This window comes from Mirounga leonina, unplaced genomic scaffold (genome assembly GCF_011800145.1).
Source record: "Mirounga leonina isolate KUSES-001 unplaced genomic scaffold, KU_Mleo_1.0 Mir_153, whole genome shotgun sequence".
NCBI lineage: Eukaryota > Metazoa > Chordata > Mammalia > Carnivora > Phocidae > Mirounga > Mirounga leonina.
Genome location: NW_023270387.1, coordinates 19,012,995 through 19,031,709, shown reverse-complemented (window position 1 = coordinate 19,031,709; position 18,715 = coordinate 19,012,995). Strand labels below are relative to the sequence as shown.

At 47.4% G+C, this 18,715-nt stretch overlaps 1 protein-coding gene across 4 annotated transcripts; it reads left to right on the top strand.

Annotated features, from left to right (window-relative positions):
- The first annotated feature begins 742 nt into the window (after positions 1 to 742).
- On the top strand, positions 743 to 17,722 carry ZNF202 (zinc finger protein 202). Of its 4 annotated transcripts, XM_035009173.1 has the most exons (8): positions 743 to 843; positions 2,152 to 2,268; positions 11,227 to 11,731; positions 12,412 to 12,622; positions 12,973 to 13,061; positions 13,992 to 14,121; positions 14,650 to 14,769; positions 15,301 to 17,722. In XM_035009173.1, exons 3-8 carry the CDS (start codon positions 11,330 to 11,332, stop codon positions 16,293 to 16,295), a joined length of 1,947 nt encoding a protein of 648 aa, XP_034865064.1. In that variant the 5' UTR covers positions 743 to 843; positions 2,152 to 2,268; positions 11,227 to 11,329; the 3' UTR covers positions 16,296 to 17,722. The 4 variants fall into 4 exon arrangements, with proteins under 4 accessions (XP_034865064.1, XP_034865066.1, XP_034865065.1 ...); XM_035009175.1 differs by lacking the exon at positions 2,152 to 2,268 and having other exon boundaries at positions 756 to 843; XM_035009174.1 differs by lacking the exon at positions 743 to 843 and having other exon boundaries at positions 1,324 to 2,268.
- Positions 17,723 to 18,715: the final 993 nt, after the last annotated feature.

The window sequence follows — 18,715 nt, the reverse complement described above, 5'->3', positions numbered from 1 at the left end:
TTATTTATTTATTTGAAAGAAAGAGAATGAGAGAGAGAGAGAGCATGAGAGGGGGAGGGTCAGAGGGAGAAGCAGACTCCCTGCCGAGCAGGGAGCCGGATGCGGGGCTCGATCCCGGGACTCCAGGATCATGACCTGAGCCGAAGGCAGTTGCTTAACCAACTGAGCCACCCAGGCGCCCCAAGGAGGTCAGTCTTAACGAAACACAAAGACATGCTCCAAGGAAAACAGAAAACAGATACCGTAACTATTCTCTTACTAAGCTCCTACTACGTTCCAAAGAGTTCGCATGCAATGTATCCCTTAGCTCTCAGAGCAAGGGTATTATTACACCCATTTTAGAAGAGCACACTGAACTCTAGAGGGGTAGAGGGGTTTGCCTGAGGCCCCACAACTGCTGGTGAATGCAAGAGCCAAACCTCAAACGGCTCTCCTTGCTACCCCGCTTCGCGGGCAATCAAGAAAACCAAGTAGAGTTACAGACTCCAAAATCAAAGCAGAGATCAAAAGCGGTGAAACAGGTGTGTGAGTAAACTGAAGGCCCCGGGTTGCAGGAGGGGCGGGCGGAAACGGTATGGCCTGAGGCTTTCCGCGCGGGGTCCCCGCGGCGATCAGAGCCTCCACCCGCGCGGAGCGCACAGAGACCAAACCTCCCGCTGCCTAGAGCGGCTCCAGCGCCGCGAGGAGGCGGGGCGAAGCCCAGCTTCCGGTTCCGGGCGCAAAGGCCCCACGTGTTTCGACCCGCCAGGCCCCGCGCGGCTCGGATCCGGCGGCGCTGCTACGGCCGGGAGTGGGTGGGGGAGAAGCCGGGGCAGGGGAGGAGCTGCCGGAGCTGCCGGAGCCGTGAGTGCTGAGGGGCTGGGTCGGGGCCGGGCCGGGCCGGATCGCGTTGAGCCGGGCAGGGCGGGGAAGAGGGGGAGAGGTCTGAGACCCCGCCCCCCCAGATCGTGGGGAAATCTCACTGTCCTGGAAGAAGGGGCGGCGGCGGTGTAGTGAGGGGGTCTGGGCGTTGTGGTCCCCGGGGCTCCTGGTGGCCGGAGCTCGAACCTCTGGGGACGCAGATGGCGCTCCGGGCTTCTTTCGGTGCAGCCACCGCCCTCCGCCCCCTCCTGAGGCCTGTAGAAACGCAGTTAGTTCGTACCTCCCATTGCTTCCGCGCCAAGTGGCCCCCCGGCACCGAGGGAGGAGTGGTCTAGGCCCCTTTATTTCCCCTAGCTTTTTCTCACCCGGTCTTTCAGATTGTTCAAGAGCCACCCCCCGCTCCACCCCATCCTCCGCAGGCTCCCGGCCCCGACAAGCCCCATCTCTCTCCACCACCAACCCCCCCCCCCCACATTCAGATACAGTCACCCGTGATCTTATCACCCTTGGATACCGTCTGGCCTGTGGCTTTTCAGCTGCCACTGACCGACCCCACGCTTCCCTTCAAGCTAGTACTTCTGTCTCCCCCTGCAACTTCCCTCCCCCCTCCAACCCCTCACAGCCAGTTTTGGCACTTCTGAACACCACCGTTACCCACAGCAGGAGTGTACAGGCCTCTGCTGCTTGTCTGGTTTGACCAAAAGTTTGTTAGTTTGTATGCCATGGATATTCTGTGTTCTCTCAGGGGTCAGCCCAATTTTTATTTTTCTGGCATTGGAGATTCTTGTCTCCCAGGCGCTTTGATTTCCCTGTCTGCCTTGGTCCCTGTACTGACCACCCCAAAGGTGGGCTCCTAGGCCTAGCTGTTCTTTGACCACCTTGGTCCTGGAGAGCACTGTCACATTCAGGCTCTCACTCGGAGGTTAGGGTGAGAACCGTTGCTTTTTCTCTGTCCACACACTGCAGGTGACTCCCAGGGCAGCCTGACTCAGGAGCCACAGAAAGCTAGTGGAGTCCCCCTTCCCTTCTCCCAGCTTCTCTTCCAAGTCACCCCCCTGGGCCTTGATCCAGAAAGCCGCTTCAGAAAGGTTGTGAGGAAGCCATTGGGAGGCATGTTGGTGGGAAGTATGTGACAACCAAGCAGTTAGGGTTTGTGGCCATTCGTCTTGGGTAACTTTCTGCTGATAGAGTCTAGTATAAGAGGGTGGGCAGGGTTGGTGGGAGGAAGGGGATTTTTCCTCTTAGGACCAAATACCTGGGATTCATAATCTTTCCCCCTTTTTCCTCCAGCTGTACCCCTTTTGCACTCTTTTAAATACTATATTGCAGTAGACAGTCATTTCAAGGGCACAGCAAGGTTTACTACGATGTGAGGGACTCTTGGGCATTACAAACTATACAGATGAGGTAAGTTACAGGTTTACTTTTTTTTCCAGTTAATTTGCACAGGCATAAAACAGTCCTAGACTCTTTTGACTTTTGCAAACCTTCCTGTAAATTTGGCCAGCACTGGAAAAGTTGTATGCTTTCTGCTTGAACCTCAAGTTTACTTTCTTTGCCTTAGGTACTGGCTCTCAAACTTATCATGCTTCTCAAGCACCTGAAGGGAGGGCTTGTGGAAGAGATTGCTGGGTCCACCCCCAGAGTTTCTGATAATAGGTTTGGGCCCCGGGCTTGAATATCTGCACATTTCTGACAAGTTTTTAGATGCTTGCGCTGCTGGTTTGGGTTTCTCACACTGAGAACCACTGCCTTTGGCCAGTCTCCTTCACATAAACAGTGCAGTGGTTGGGGGATCAAAAGACCTGTGTGTGTACTTCTGTGTTAGAAACTAGTAATATGATCTTGTATGGATAATTTAACCACTTCGGTCTGAGTTCTTTCGTTTTTAAAATTAAGAAAGCGTACTTTAAAAAAAAAACAGACCTCCAAATTGTAGTGATCTTATGCCAAATGGAAGATGAAATATTGATGAATTTTCCCCTTGATTTTCTTAATTCTCTTGATAGGAGCTTCTGTTTTGACCATATAGCTTATATCCATATTTAGGTTTTTGCTACAGATTGCTAGTATATGCTAAAGTTCCTGCTACTTAACTGCTTATTAAATTCTTTAAGGTCAGAACTAGTGCTTTTTTCATCTTTCTCCGCCTGGACCTTGGTTTGTGTGGCACACACAATTGATGCTCAGTAGATATTTGTAGAATGAATAATCATATCCCCTGCTCTCTTTTCCCTTTGAGGAAGTTTTTCTCCACTAGTCCTGTGTCACATTGTAAAGCAGTATATGGCTGTGCCACCGGATTGCCCCAGGCGATTGGGATAAATGCCGATGCCAAATTCCTATAACTGTCCCCGTGAGAGATTCATTACCAAAGCCGTGGCACCCACTGATTCTGAATTTTAGTGCATCCGTATCCAACTGGGAGTAAGAGAAATAGCTTAATAAAATTCAACACGTTTTACTGAGCGTCTTTTCTACCAAGCATCTGACAAAGTGTTAGGCACTTAGAATATAAAAATGAATAAAGAGGTCCTTGCCATCCTGGGATGCCTTCTACTCTTTGTACCGTGATTTTTTTTTTTTTTTTTAAGATTTTTATTTGACAGAGAAGGAACACAAGCAGGGGGAATGGGAGAGGGAGAAGCAGGCTTCCCACGGAGCAGGGAGCCCGACGCAGGGCTCAATCCCAGGACTCCAGGATCGTGACCTGAGCCGAAGGCAGGCGCTTAATGACTGAGCCCCCCAGGCAGCCCTCTTTGTACCATGATTTAATCTGCAGTGGAGACTGCTGCTCCTCTGATTCCTCTGGTCCCATAGGCATGGGTCCCATCTTTTATTATCTCATCATAAGCGAGGGAGCCTCGGGCAATGCCAGAAGGAAGTCATCTAGACACAAAGCAAAGAGTATTTTGGCAATATCAGTTATAAAACAAACCATTAATACATGACTCTTGAATTGACTATTCTGAATTATCCCTGTTTACTCCTCAGGTCAGTCTCTAGTTATAAAATATATTATCCTGTTGTTTTTCGCTAAATAATGGTTCCTCTGACTGTCCATGTGATTGGCATTGACCATGTTCATCGTAGTAATGAATTAGGTACAGCTAGTTTAACTCTGCCTGCCACATGAAAGCTGCCACTGTCATCAGGGTGGGTGTCAGGTTTGAAGGGTGTCCTTTTCCCACTTCAGATTCATTTGTGATGTTCTGTTTTAAACTGAGGGGTATAGATTGACCTGCTTTATTTAAGCCATTGACCACCTCTAGGCCCTTAAGGTTTAAAAGCCTAGCTTCATGTTGAACGTTAACCAATATCATCAGGATGGCCAGATACTCAATTCTGGACTTGAAAATCTGTCTGTGGCCTCTAGCCCATCTGAAGTCTTGAGTAAATGCCTGTCACCATCTTAGGCTAATACATCATGGCCTAGGTATTCAATAAAGAAGCACTGTATCCTTGTTCCTCTCGAAGCCCCTCTATCACCATCAAAAAGCAAGATGGTTTCTCAAAAGATGATCCAGCTCTCTGCCTTTAGGTGGAAAGTCATTCCCAGTTCCCAGATGACACATCTGGAGAAGGTAGAACACAGATCACCTACTTCCAAAGGCAGAACTACCAACATCCAGCACTGCCTCCTGGGCCTGTGATACACACCTAGAAAAACACTAATTAAAAATACAGTGAATTGTGGGGTGCTTGGGTGGCTCAGTCGTTAAGCGTCTGCCTTCGGCTCAGGTCATGATCCCAGGGTCCTGGGATCGAGCCCCGCATCAGGCTCCCTGCTCAGCGGGAAGCCTGCTTCTCCCTCTCCCACTCCCCCTGCTTGTGTTCCCTCTCTGGCTGTCTTTCTCTCTGTCAAATAAATAAAACCTTTAAAAAATAATAATAAAGTGAATTGTTAACGGTTTTTATAGTTTATTTCACATTATTTGTGCTTACATTTACTCCCAATGACATTTTTATACCCACTTTATACCTTGATCCTAACCACAGAGTCTGCAGAATTTCAGGGCAAAAGATATTCGTGTCTTGGCTTTCCCCTGATTTCCCTGTACCACCCACCGCCACTACTTATTTAGCCTCTGGGTTTATTTCTTCCTGTCTTCCCCCTCACTCCGACTTACCCTGTTTCTTTGAATCCTATTGTAATAAGCTTTGAGCCACTTCTCCTCTTGCTACTCAGATATTTTATGCTGAATCTAATGAAGGAAAGATGTAAATGGCAAAAAAATTTTTTTTAGAGATTTTGTTTATTTATTTGACAGAGTGAGAGCACACAAGCAGGGGGAACAGCAGACAGAGGGAGAGAGAGAAGCAGGCTCCCCGCTGAGCAGGGAGCCCGATGCGGGGCTTGATCCCAGGACCCCGGGATCATGACCTGAGCCAAAGGCAGATGCTTAACCACCTGAGCCACCTAGGCGCCCCGACAAAAATATTTTAAAGAAATAGTTTTTAGGGCACCTGGGTGGATCAGTCGTTAAGCGTCTGCCTTCAGCTTGGGTCGTGATCCCAGGGTCCTGGGATCGAGCCCCACATGGGGCTCCCTGCTCCGCAGGAAGCCTGCTTCTCCCTCTCCCACTCCCCCTGCTTGTGTTCCTGCTCTCGCTGTCTCTCTCTCCCTGTCATATAAATAAAGTCTTAAAAAAAAAAAAAAGTTTTTAGGGGCGCCTGGGTGGCTCAGATGGTTAAGCGTCTGCCTTCGGCTCAGGTCATGGTCCCGGGGTCCTGGGATCGAGTCCCGCATCGGGCTCCCTGCTCCTTGGGGGCCTGCTTCTCCCTCTGCTTCTCTCTCTCTCTCTCTCTCTGTCTCCGTCTCTCATGGATAAATAAATAAAATATTTAAAAAAAAAAAAGTTTTTAAACATGGTTTGAAGTATACTAATTATGATTTGTTAGAAGGCCAGAAGTCAGCGAATGCCTTCCCTTTCATTTCTCCAGCCTTCTGGGTTAAGTTTTCAAGGGCCTTAGTAGGTATACTAACCGGGCTTGCCCCAGATTGCCTCTTCCCAGTTCGAGGAGGAGACAGGACTGCAACACTGGTAAGGAGAAGCACCACTGATAGGTCTTGGGCAGGAGAACTTGGCTGGAAGGTTCCATCCCATCTGTGTTCCAAGGCTCTTAATCTTAGCTGATAAGTCTTTCAAAGCAAGGACTCTTCTTTCAGTTTAACACTTTACTTTTAATATAACAGTAAGCAGGCCAAGATTTTTCCTGTGCATTTAAAATTTTTTGGAATGACGATGAATGAAATAAAGGACTGTTTGCCTGTTTATCATTTAAATCTTGCCTTCCCAAAAGGATTTAAAGCACTTTGAAGGAAAGAGAACAAAATCTATTGAGCATCTACTCTGTACTGGGCTCTGTGCTGCAGTGATTCTATACATTACTTCATTTACTCCTTAAAACAACCATGGGAGGGAGGTAGTGTAGCTACATTTTGAAAATGAGACCAAGACAGGGAGTGTCCCGTGGCCAGTAAATGAGGAGAGTGATTCAAACTCAGGGTTCCAAAGCCCTGAACCATTATGTGGAAAGCATGGATAAACACTTGTATACAGGATAATTAACCATAAAAGATCATCTTTCCAGTAGAAGGATCATACCAGATAATCTTTAGTTCTAAAGAAGAATACAGCGGGACATCTGGGTAACAGACTGATTTTGTCTCAGAATCGTGAGATCAAGCCCTCTGTTGGGCTCCATGCTGAGTGTGGAGACTGCTTGAGAGTCTCTCTTTCCCTCCTCTACCCCTTCCCATCCTTTCTCTCTTCCCTCTCCCTCTCTAAAAAAGAAGAATACAGCATTAGAACAGGGCAGTTAACAATTTTTATTAGTTGATTTCTATTCTAGAACAATGAGAAGAGCAGTTGGAAGGTTTGGTTAACCCCAGAGAACAGACATACCCAGATTTCCAGGTTATGGGCCAGCATTAAGGTAAAAAATAAAATTGGGGGCAGGAAGGGAAATAAGTATCTGCTAAACATAATCATTTGAACCTCTCTGATCACTACTGAAGATTATTTGCCAGTAAACAGATCAGTCTCTCTCTACTGGGTAGATACTATATGACCACAAACCTTGTCATTTAGAATCCAGAAAGCTCTCCCCAAGTAGTCATATTTTAAGGTAGAGAACCATATATCCTTTTAATGCCTGCAGTTTTCTGTTCTTGTCAATAGAATGCAGTTACGGCCTTCGCTGGCATGTGACACATTCAGATAAGGGTCAGAGGTAGTTGGACCAAAGACCGGAGAAAGCTCTTACCTTTTCCACATCTCCCCAGTCCTGCTCCATACATCCTAGAAACACTTACTCAGAGACTAGGTCATGGAGTGCACCCATCCCTAGGTTTCTGAAGCTTTTCTGCAGACATTGTTTCAGAGCCTTCTGGAACCAAGTCTTGCTCTTCCTGGCCTGGGTTCAGTCTCTCTATATAGTCCTCTTCAGTTTTATCTGTCATTGTGGAACCCTTCCAAGGACAGACACTGAGGGAAGGTATTAGAATGCCAAGGGCAACAAATTGCAGGCAGACTTGTGGTGTAGCATATCCCAGGAACCTAGAATGAAACAACGTCCGTTTTCTGTTTCTAATACTTGACATTTGCACAGCACATTTTAGTTCATAAGCTCACAGAGCTCAGCTAATCCTGTGAGTTAGGAGGGTAGTTCTCTGCAGAGGGCTTTCCCCTTTACAAGGGCTCTTGTGTGTGTTATGTCATGGAACCCTTAGAGCTGCTCCAGTTACTTGAAGGTGTGGGGCTAGGACGCACGTCTTTGGATACCTAATCCAGTGTTCTTTCCACTGCACCGCCTGCCTCCGGTTCCTTCCCATCCCTTGCCCCACCAGGGACTCCTCTTCTGCCCTTCATCGTGTCATTGCTGATCTGTTTGCCTTCATCTCTTCCTGAGCTGCCAAAGTAAATCCAAAACAAGCAATGGAAACCTCAATTGATGATTTTTCTTTTTTTTTTTTTTAAAGATTTTATTTTTATTTATTTGACAGAGAGACAGCCAGAGAGGGAACACAAGCAGGGGGAGCAGGAGAGGGAGAAGCAAGCTTCCTGCAGAGCGGGGAGCCTGATGCGGGGCTCGATCCCAGGACCCTGGGATCATGACCTGAGCTGAAGGCAGACACTTAACGACTGAGCTACCCAGGTGCCCCTCAATTGATTTCTGAAGTGGATTTAGAAACAGCAGGTTTTATGTGGGCCAGCATTAGGGTAAAACTGTTCCTTTTTGTCTTTGGAGAGCGAGAGCAGGAATGCTTCTGTCAATGCAGACTTTGTAGACTCCGTAGTAGACAATCTCTGGTAGCCAGTGCTCCGTGGAAACAAGGAGAGCTTCTAGTCTGCTTTCCTGGGCATGGTTCTCAGACTTTGAAGATGATTGAGATCCCTTCATTATGCCAAAGACTCTCTATCGATTCTGTCTTCTCCCAGAACTCCCAAAGAAAACAATCTCACTGAAGATAGGCATAACATTTTAAAAACCACAAACTGTAGAAAACAGACCACCATGGGGTAGAGACTGCAGATTCAGTAGGTGGGACAATTACCACATAAAGACTGAGAAATGAGGGAACTCTGTAAAGCAGACTATGAAAGTAGGTAGTGGATATTTGAGGCTACTGGAAGAGAAATAAGAGCATGAGTGAATGAAAAGGCATTTGAGATACCGTTAATAAAAATAAATAATAGGGTCATTGAAATTAAACTCAATTTGATGGGCAGCATCTAATTAGACCCAGCTCTTAAGAGCGGATTGTTAACCTTGAAGGTGGATCTGAGGCTGAGGTAATGAAGCCCCAAAAGACTGAAAAATGAAGAACCCTTCAGGTTGCATGTGGAGAGGGGTCTGGAGGGGGCAGGACTGGGAAGACTAGGGGTGACTTGAACAAAGTCGTTCATTCAACATACAAGTGTCCGTTACATACCAGTGTGGTGTAGGAGACGGTCATGTTTTTAAAAGGTCCTACTGGCTCAACCAGGGGAATGGAAGTGGAGATGAGATGGATGAATTGGAAAGACATTTAGAAGGAAGGATTAACAAGATCAGTGAATAAAGAGTGTAGAAACAATGGAGGGAAAGATGGATTCTTCCTGATAAAGAAGAGGAAGAAAACTTGTTTATTCATTTAAATTCCCTTACTGTGCACTTTATTATGCATGTTGGAAACTTGAAGGAGTTTCATAGGAAGCTTAACCAGTGGCTGTATTGCGGTATCCCAGGATCGATACCACAGATGTGGTGATAGAGGTGTGCCCATGTTGCTGCAGAAGCACAGTGATTTCTCACCATTTTAAGGGTAAGGGGAATGGGATCAAAGAAAACATCTCAGAAAGCATGAAGTCTGAGCTGTCTTAGAAGTAAAGTTTCACCTAATGAAGGGTAAAGACTCAGAAGGAACAACATGTTCTAAAGCTAAAGAGATGGGATTTGTAGGTGCTTCACAGGCATACAGAATGTGTGTGTGTGTGCGCTGCGTGTGTTGGGAAGGATTGAAGAGGAGGGCGAAAGGAAAGTCTGCCTAATCTATAATACTTAGGAGTTTGCTTTTCACTTACAAGACAGAGGAATGGTTGAGGATCTTAAATAGGGAAGGGACATGATCACATTTGCCAAGAGTGCCAGTCACTCTTGTGATACTGTCCTTGGTAACTTGAAGGTAACAAACCTGGAGGCAGGTGGCTCAGGATTGGAGGCAGTTGGGAGTAATCCAGACAAGAACTGATAAGGAGCTAATAGTGTAAATCATAGGAGTGAAGAAGAGGGGGCCATGTGAAGAAATGGAACACACCATGCAGCATTGGAGGTGGGGGGTGGAAACATTGCGTTTAGAAGGAACAGCCTTCCTACAGGCATGGTGTCCTGAAAAGACACCCCCTTTCGATTGGAAGATCAGCAATGCACCCATGATAGCTCCACGATAACACAGCAAAGGGGAGGATATGAGGCTTGAAAAATCAACTGAGGGCTGATGGTGAAGAGCTTCATGTGCCATGCCAAGGATGTTATAGCTGATCTTACTAACAAGTATTTTTAAATGTTGAGCGGTGCAGTTGGGACTGTAATTTAGAAAGATGGTTAACATTGGGTTGCCATTGCTCTTCTGAGCACTTGACAGAGGGTGATATGTTTAATCCTCATAGTCACGCTGTTAGATGGATACCATCCTTACCTCCATGCCACAGATGGGGAAACAGGCATAGGGAGCATAGGAACTTAACTCTGGCCTCACACCTACTACACGGTACAGCCCAAATTTAACCCCTGACACCAGACTCAACTCCTTACCTTACACGCCCTAGTTGTCCTCCACCATCACACACATCAGGACCACATGCAGCATTTCTAAAGATACAGTTGCCTACGTTGACTAAATCCCAAGTATCCCCAAGAGTGTTGAGCGATACTTATTTTGCAAAAGCTTCACCATAATTATGCTGCCCTTTACTCATGGTCGAGTACGCAGGGATCCCAGTTAGGAAGTTAGGTCAATAGTCCAGGCGAGAGCTGAAGGCCCAAACTAAAGCGGTCTGTGGCAAAGAGGAGGAAACAGATTTAGAGGCTTACAAGGTAGAATTGGTTTAATGGGCTGTAAGCAATGGGAAAGAATCAGAATTGAGTCTAAAGATTACAAAGTTGAGTGTTTACTTAGCTAGTGATGATCTCAGCCAAGACAGGATCTTGGGAAGAGGGGTGGATTTGGGAGTCAGCAGAATGAGTTCAGTTTTAAACACTTGGGTTTGAGGGTCTGGAGGTCTTCCCATTAAGATATCTTAATAAGCGGAAGGTTGCTCTTAGGGGTGCCTGTGCACCTGCTGCTGTATAAGGGGCTTTCCTGACTGTTACCTCACACAATTTGCCCCTCAAATCTCTGAGAGTCCCTATTTTACAGAGGAATTCATATTGAGTGTAATTCAGTTTGAATGAGCCTTTATAAAGGCTTCCCCATCTGTTTCAGCCTGGCGGATGCGTCTCTTCTCCTGGTGTGTATGTAAACGTGTGTGTGACATGGTCAGTACCACGTGCCCTAGCAGGCCATGAGCAGCGTCCGTGGTCCTCTCCATTCTCCTTGCAGGTTCACAGGGTTCTTGAAGAAGAGATGCAGTTTTTTTCTGTTTCTCTGTGGGGTGTGAACCTGGCCAAGGACAAGGGGTAAGAGAACATAACTTGAGGCATAGATCATCCGATTTCAGCCAAATCTATTTATAGCTGATGGTTGTGGAGATTGAGGGCAGGGGATTTAATAGTGTAAGGAAGTGTTATGTGTGCGGGGTTATGAGTGAACTCAGAACTATTTTCCCTGTGTATAATCTCACGCTTATACTGATGTTTTTCTCTACTTCTCTGCCCCAGGTCCCTTGGGAGAAACTCCTTGAGGTGCCCAGGCTGAGACTGGGGGCAAATGACAGTGTGAGCTCTAGATGGTGTGAGACCCCTCCCCCCCGAGAGCCAAACAATGGCTACAGCCTTGGAACCAGAGGACCAGGATCTTTGGGAAGAAGAGGGAATTCTCATGGTGAAATTGGAAGATGATTTCACCTGTAGGCCAGAGTCTGTCTTACAGAGAGATGACCCTGTGCTCGAGACCTCACACCAGAACTTTCGGCGCTTTCGCTACCAGGAAGCCGCAAGCCCTCGAGAAGCTCTCATTCGACTGCGAGAACTTTGTCATCAGTGGCTGAGGCCAGAAAGGCGGACAAAGGAGCAGATCCTAGAGTTGCTTGTGCTGGAACAGTTCCTTACCGTCCTGCCTGGAGAACTGCAGAGCTGGGTGCGGGGCCAACGGCCAGAGAGTGGCGAGGAGGCGGTGACGCTGGTGGAGGGTTTGCAGAAACAACCCAGGAGACCAAGGCGGTGGGTGAGGAGGGGGAGTCCTGATCTATGTGATGTGGAGGGGGACTATTTGTTTGCTGGAAGGATGGATTTGGGGGTAGGGCATACAGGGCCCCCATCATTTACCCTTTAAAACTAATTGGCTGTGCTTTCAGGTTGCATCTAGATCCATAAGGGGCAGAGGTGTGTGTTTGCGTGTTTGTGTGAGTGAGTGAGTGTGACTTTCTGGTTTTTGAAACACCTGCCTGGGGACCATCTTAGGGATCTCAGCACTCAAGGGTCATATGGTTTTGGTTTTCCTTTCTTTGGCTGTTGAACCTCCAGTTCCTGGGGAGGCCAATTTTGTGACTTCCTCAAAAGTTCTAGATTCTCAGTCACTCCCCCTCCCCCAGGACCATAAGACAGGAAAGCAAAAACAAGGTGGGAGAGGTAGAGATGGGAAGGATGGGTGTCTTAGAGCCCTGGGGGACAGGGGCAGGGTTGAGGGGAGTAAGGAAGCTGTGCAGTACCCAAACGTCCCTGCCTTGTCCTGGTGAGGATAACCTGCAACAACTCTTGCGTGCCCCAATGGAACCAGAGATTCCCCTCCTCATCTGGGACTCTTTGGGAGTGTTTCTGTTGGCAGGTTCTCCAAAAATAAGCCCTGATGTCAACCGAGACTTTCCTCTTGACTCCATGCTGACTGGAAATTGGAATTATTCCCAGGTGACTGTCCATGTTCATGGCCAGGAAGTCCTGTCAGAGGAGACGGTGCATCCAGAAGCAGAGCCCGAGTCACCTAGTGAGCTGCAGAACCCTGTGCAGACCTCGACTCCCGAGGCGTCCTGTGAGGAGACCATACAGAGCCCTGATCTGGGGCCACCAGAAGAGCAGAGCCTGTGCCATGAATTGGAGTTCCAGCCCCTGCAGGAGAGCGGTGGGAAGTCTCAGCAGAAGCGGGGCATTGTGACGGGCAGAGCGTGGGAAGGGGGATATTTCCCCTCTACTAAGGAGGCTAGGTGTGGAGCACAGTGGGAATAAATCACAGAATCCAGGATGTTGAGAGGAGACAGTACTAGCTAGAGTCCCCCAGAAACTGGGCCGAGCTTTATCCTTGGTTGTTCTCTTGGCATTTCAGTAGTGTTCCAGATGGTGGCATTGGGATGATTTGAGCTGCCCTTGGGCCAGTTTCCTGATTCCTACCAAAGAGCATGAGAGCCACTCGGCTGTTGGCCACTTACATGGGCACACTGCATATTGCTGATCTCCGCACTCTTTTCATCGTAGAGGTTCCAGTGTCCCAGGACCCAGACCTTCCTGAAGAGAGGAACACTGGAAACCCAGAGATGGTTGCCCTTCTTACTGCTCTTTCACAGGTGTGCTCTAGTTTCCCTCTGTGCCTCAGAGAATTTGAAGAACCATCAGGCATTAGCTGTATACTGAACGGGTCAGACAGGACACAAATTTGCACCCTTCTTTCGCCAACTTAAGTTCTCAGTTCTAGACGTGTCTGCAGCAGGAGTTGAATCGAATGGGATGAATTATCACAGTCTCAGTTGGATCTGCAGGCTCCAGAGCCTCTTTATTTGCCACTGCCCAGAGAGAGGAACTAACAAAATAGGATTATTTTAGAACTCTCCAGTACAACCTGGAAGTTGCTGAATGAAGGCTTGTTTCTTGGTTTTTTTTTAGGAGTAAACTTGATAGTCATTTGTAAGAATGGCTGACTGCTGCAGAAATGATTTCTGAAATTGTGTGGTGTCCTCTTGCAAGGACTGCACTCAGTCAGGCCACGACTCATAGGAATCCCTTAAAATAGTCAGGGCCCGAAAACTAAGCTAGAGGCTGGAGAGAAAAGGAAAAGAAGCATCCGTGGTTTCAGATTGTAGTCTAGCTGCAGCAAAAGGGCCTGTGTGTGCTCTGCCGACCGTGTAGATGATGGGGGTCCCTGGAGAAGGTCAGTTAGGGAGAGCTTTCCAGAAAAGGTGAATTTTTGCAGAAATGTAGGTGGCATTAAGGCATCAAATAGGGAGTTAATTAGAACTTTTAAGACTTTTCTTGTATGTTAACCCATATGCTCAAGAAGAAGAGCAGAGGCTTGCCCTGAGAGAAAGCAGTGGGACCGGGGAGCCCGGAGGAGGAAGTAGGAAGTCGGGGAGCAGCAGCCAAGGGTGCCACAGATTTCCCGAAGGGAGCCCGGAGTCCTGTGTGTGTTCCTTTGGTCTCCGGGCGTAACCTTCATTCCGGGAACTAAGTGGGCAGCTCCAGGAACCGCCCCTTTTTAACTGAAGCCTGTGTTGTTTCAGGGATTGGTAACTTTCAAGGACGTGGCTGTGTGCTTCTCCCAGGACCAGTGGAGCGATCTGGATCCCGCACAGAAAGAGTTCTATGGAGAATATGTCTTGGAAGAAGACTGTGGAATTGTGGTCTCTTTGTGTAAGGAATTTCAAGTGTTTCTAGGGTGTTCTGAGCACAGAGGTCTTTCTCCTGTTGGAAATTGTGGGGGTCTTAGATCTTAGACTGTATGCACCATGCTTCTCTTACGCCTGCCCCCCCAGTGAGATTGAAGGATGAGCTATAAGCAAGACGATATCCTTCCAAGTTAAAGGGAAGAGGAAATGCTTAGAAAGTGGTTGGAAGCTTCTAATAAGAGAATAAAATTACAATATATAGCTTTAGTATATTTGAGGTAGTGTGTGAGTTTTGAAACCAGCAGTAGAAGTTGATCTGCTTACTTGAATATGGGGAAAGAGGGAGCATTAGCGGTCCTAGATTATCAAGTCGCAGACAAAGGGCATGAAATATGCAGGATTTGGTGAGAGGTGCTCAAGCTAAAAAGACCAGATTGGATCCACTGACTGGGCTGTCCATTTGTTCTGCAGTCTACCCAACAGCAAAGATCTGCTCTTAACACAGGGAATTGCTGAACCAATCGTAATGTCCCGCTTTCCCTCTCTTGAGCAGCATTTCCAATCCCCAGACTAGATGAGATCTCCCACGTTAGAGAGGAAGAGCCTTTGGTCCCAGATATCCCAGAGCCTCAAGAGCCTCAAGAGCCAGAAATCCTGAGTTTTACCTACACAGGTGAGGAACAACAAAAGGCATCTTCCCCCACAGAGCTGGCACTTCCCCTCTCCCTCTGGGGTGCCCCTCTCATTGGTTCTTCTAACCTGTTGGCCATCACCCCTGTCTCCCTCTGAATGCCAAATTCTTCTGTCCTCATCCTCCTCTTTCCCCTCCCATCATTCGTGTGAGGGATATGTAATGTAAGATGGTGAAAGAGAAAAAATGGGAACTTTGGAATGCAGCTGTAGTCCTATATGAAGCAGGTCACTTAAACTCTTGGTCCTCAGTGTCCACATTTGTGAAATGAGGATAATAATCTTTGTCCACACCAAGGCTTGTCGACAGCATGAGATAACATATAAGAAAGTGCCTGGCACATGACAGAAATCAGTTGACCAGTTATTTCCTTCTTTCCCAGCCTCTGCAGTTATGAAATACGGGCTTCTCTCTGTGTGGTCTTGCCTTCCCAAGACAGTTTAAAAATCCCGCCGTTGTGTGGAAGGCATCATCCCCTCTATAATTTCCCCTGTTCTCTCACCCTCTCTACAGGAGATAGGAGTGAAGATGAAGAAGAGTATCTTGAGCCGGAAGATCTAAGTTTGGAAGATCTACACAGATCTATTTTGGGAGATCCAGAAATCCACCAGACTCCAGACTGGGAAATAGTCTTTGAGGATGATCCAAATAGACTTAACGAAAGAAGATTTGGTACAAATATTTCTCAAGTTAATAGTTTATCGAATCTTCGGGAAACCATGCCTGTCCACCCCTTGTTAGGGAGACACCATGACTGTCCTGTATGTGGGAAAAGTTTCACTTGTAACTCCCACCTTGTTAGACACCTAAGAACTCACACAGGAGAGAAACCCTATAAATGTATGGAGTGTGGAAAAAGTTACACGCGCAGCTCGCATCTTGCCAGGCACCAGAAGATTCACAAAATGGGCACTCCTTATAAATTTCCCCTAAACCGGAAGAATTTGGATGAGACCTCCTCTCTGGTCCAGGCTGAGAGAACTCCACCTGTTGAGAAACCATATAGATGTGACGATTGTGGAAAACACTTCCGCTGGACCTCAGACCTTGTCCGGCATCAGAGGACACACACAGGAGAAAAACCCTTCTTCTGTACTATTTGTGGCAAAAGCTTCAGCCAGAAGTCTGTGCTCACAACACACCAAAGAATCCACCTTGGAGGCAAACCCTACCTGTGTGGAGAGTGTGGGGAGGACTTCAGCGACCACAGGCGGTATCTGGCACACCGGAAGACGCACGCCGCTGAGGAGCTGTATCTCTGTAGCGAGTGCGGGCGGTGCTTCAGCCACAGCGCAGCATTTGCCAAGCACCTGCGAGGACACGCCTCAGTGAGGCCCTGCCGGTGCAACGAATGTGGGAAAAGCTTCAGTCGGAGGGACCACCTTGTCAGGCATCAGAGAACCCACACTGGCGAGAAACCGTTCACCTGCCCTACCTGTGGAAAAAGCTTCAGTAGGGGCTATCACTTAATCAGGCATCAGAGGACCCACTCAGAAAAGACCTCCTAGCTAGCTTCCTGTGTGAGGCGGTCTGCATTCAGCCCTCACCCGGGGATGGGCGAGGAGATGCCCCTTGTCAGCTCGGGAAGACCTTTTCCAGGGAGTCTCCCTCACTTGCCCAGATCTACGTCACCTCTTCCCACAGCTAAATAAAATCCCCCTGGCAGAACCTCTCAACCTTCTTCTACACCTGGAGGAGATTTTTTTGCCCAAAGTACAACCTGGGTGGAGGCTTCTCCTTGACCGGAGTGTTCCTGCCTCTACCTCATGGGTGTGAAGGAGGAGATTTAGAAGACTTCCGAGGTTGTGGTTATTCTGTTTTGCCCAAAATAGGCTGTCGCATATCCTAAAGACTGCTTCACAGCCTCAAGTATAAAGTTGCCCAGGACAGCCCTTTAGGTATGGTAAGGGACCGGCCTCTAGGATTCTGTCTTTACTGGGCTCAAATCTTAAAGCACACAGCCCTGAACTCAAGGCCGGAGATTTGCATCCTCATGGCTCTGCCACACACTCACGGGATAACTACAGATCTCTCACTGGTTCATTTCTTCACCATGCACTTTCCTTTGATCCTGGGGAGAGATGGGAGAAGTGTCTGATGGGGGAAAACCTCGAGGCTGTTTCCCATGGACCTTGTCAGGCTGCTCCCTTATCCGTTGCCAAAATACCAGGTGCCAGACCCTGCTAGAAAGGAGGACCTAGTCAGAAGCCTCTTTCCTTGTGGGGTGCTTTCCTGTTAGAATACTCATGCCCACCCTTCTTAGTGTTCTACCAGCCTCTTGGTTTTGCCCCTAGCACTTCTGCAAAAGTGAGACGCAACAATTGGGTGCTGGGGGAGTCAGTTAAAGCATAATTAAACCATGATGAAATCATTTACATTCCCACACGTGTACAAGCCCACCCCTCCTGCCCTTTTCACATGGGTTTGTGAGGGGATTTTGGAACCATGTCAGCTTACATAGGTACTATAGTAATTACAGAGTCATGATTGACTGGGTCACTTCCTTTATATGAAGAACACAAGAAGACCTGAGACCAAATTATGGAGCATAATTTTTAAAAGCTGTTGCTGCTGGCTAAGGCCATCAAGACTACACTGACACCCAGCCCCTGTCATCCCCGCCTTGGTTCTCTGATATCAGGGAAAATTATGAACCCCAGCACCTGGGACCCTGAGGAATTTACCAGGAGTAAATGGCTTTCATGTAATTGCGTTGTTTGCTTTTTCTTATGTGATCTCATTTTTATGTAATTAAGAACTAAATAGTATTATCTCATGGCCTGATAGTAGGATCTCTGTTGCCTGATAAAGGTTCCTTGGAGATGAGGTTGAATAATTATGAACCTCACCTGCTCTGCTTGTGGGAGTGGCAAGGACTGGATGAGCGTCCTCCATAAGTGGAGCACAGGGTATGGGATTAAAGCATGAGAAGGGAGATTGTCTTCTGTGCATGGTTTCTTCAGCTGTTTCTCAGTCCATTATGTGCCAGTGTGTACAGAGAAAATGGGTGGGATAACAAGGCCTCAGCCCTACCAGCTCAACAAGGCAATTCTCATTTTGGTCAGTAATGATACTCCAGTTGACCAGTTTGGCTTTGATATCAGTCAGTCGTTGTCCTGGAGATAAACACATATGGAATAAATAAATGTAACACCGGCAGCCATGTTCCCTGGTTTCTGGAACTTTCCATTTTACTTCCCAAGGCTTCAGGTTCCAGATAGTTCTGAACATCATACATACAAAGACATCAGAGAGTACAAAGTAGTTTTCCATGAGGCCGGTCATGCTTAGCAGAGCCAAAGGGAATAGATGGCATACTGAGCTAAGACCTATGCCTGTGGTTTGCAGAAGACACTCCTAATGGGCAGACATTTCTGAACCCTAGATCTGAGGTCGAAGCATATTTGTGCTGGGTGAAATACAGCCTCAAGAGACCCATTTTTCCTAGCTCATACCAGTTATGGGAGCTGATACAATTCTGGAGGTAACAGAACAAATTTGTTCTAACAGAACAGTGACTTTATTCACGGATTTACCTGGTTACTGCAGTAAGTGAGAAACTGTCAAGAGAATTGTACATGAGGAAAAGTGAGAGACTCGTCCAGTTTGTTGGAACATCAAATAGTTCTCTTATTGCCGATCCCCCAGCAAAGTTTCATATGCTGACACTAAATCTCTGCTTGTAAAATAACTTTATTTTCTGAGGTTCGTGGAGGGGCATACTGTCTCCTAAACCTGAGCATGAGCAGAACTGAAGTTTGCAGCAGAAGGGCCTATGCAAGAACCTGCAGTGAGCAAGAGACTGCAGCTGAACGGGCAGGTGCTGGGCCACAGGTTACCCTTAAGGGGTTCCCTGTAGGATTTTGTAAACAGTTGAATACTGGTGTTCTTGAATACCATACTAAATTAAAGTTTTTGGAGAATAAAG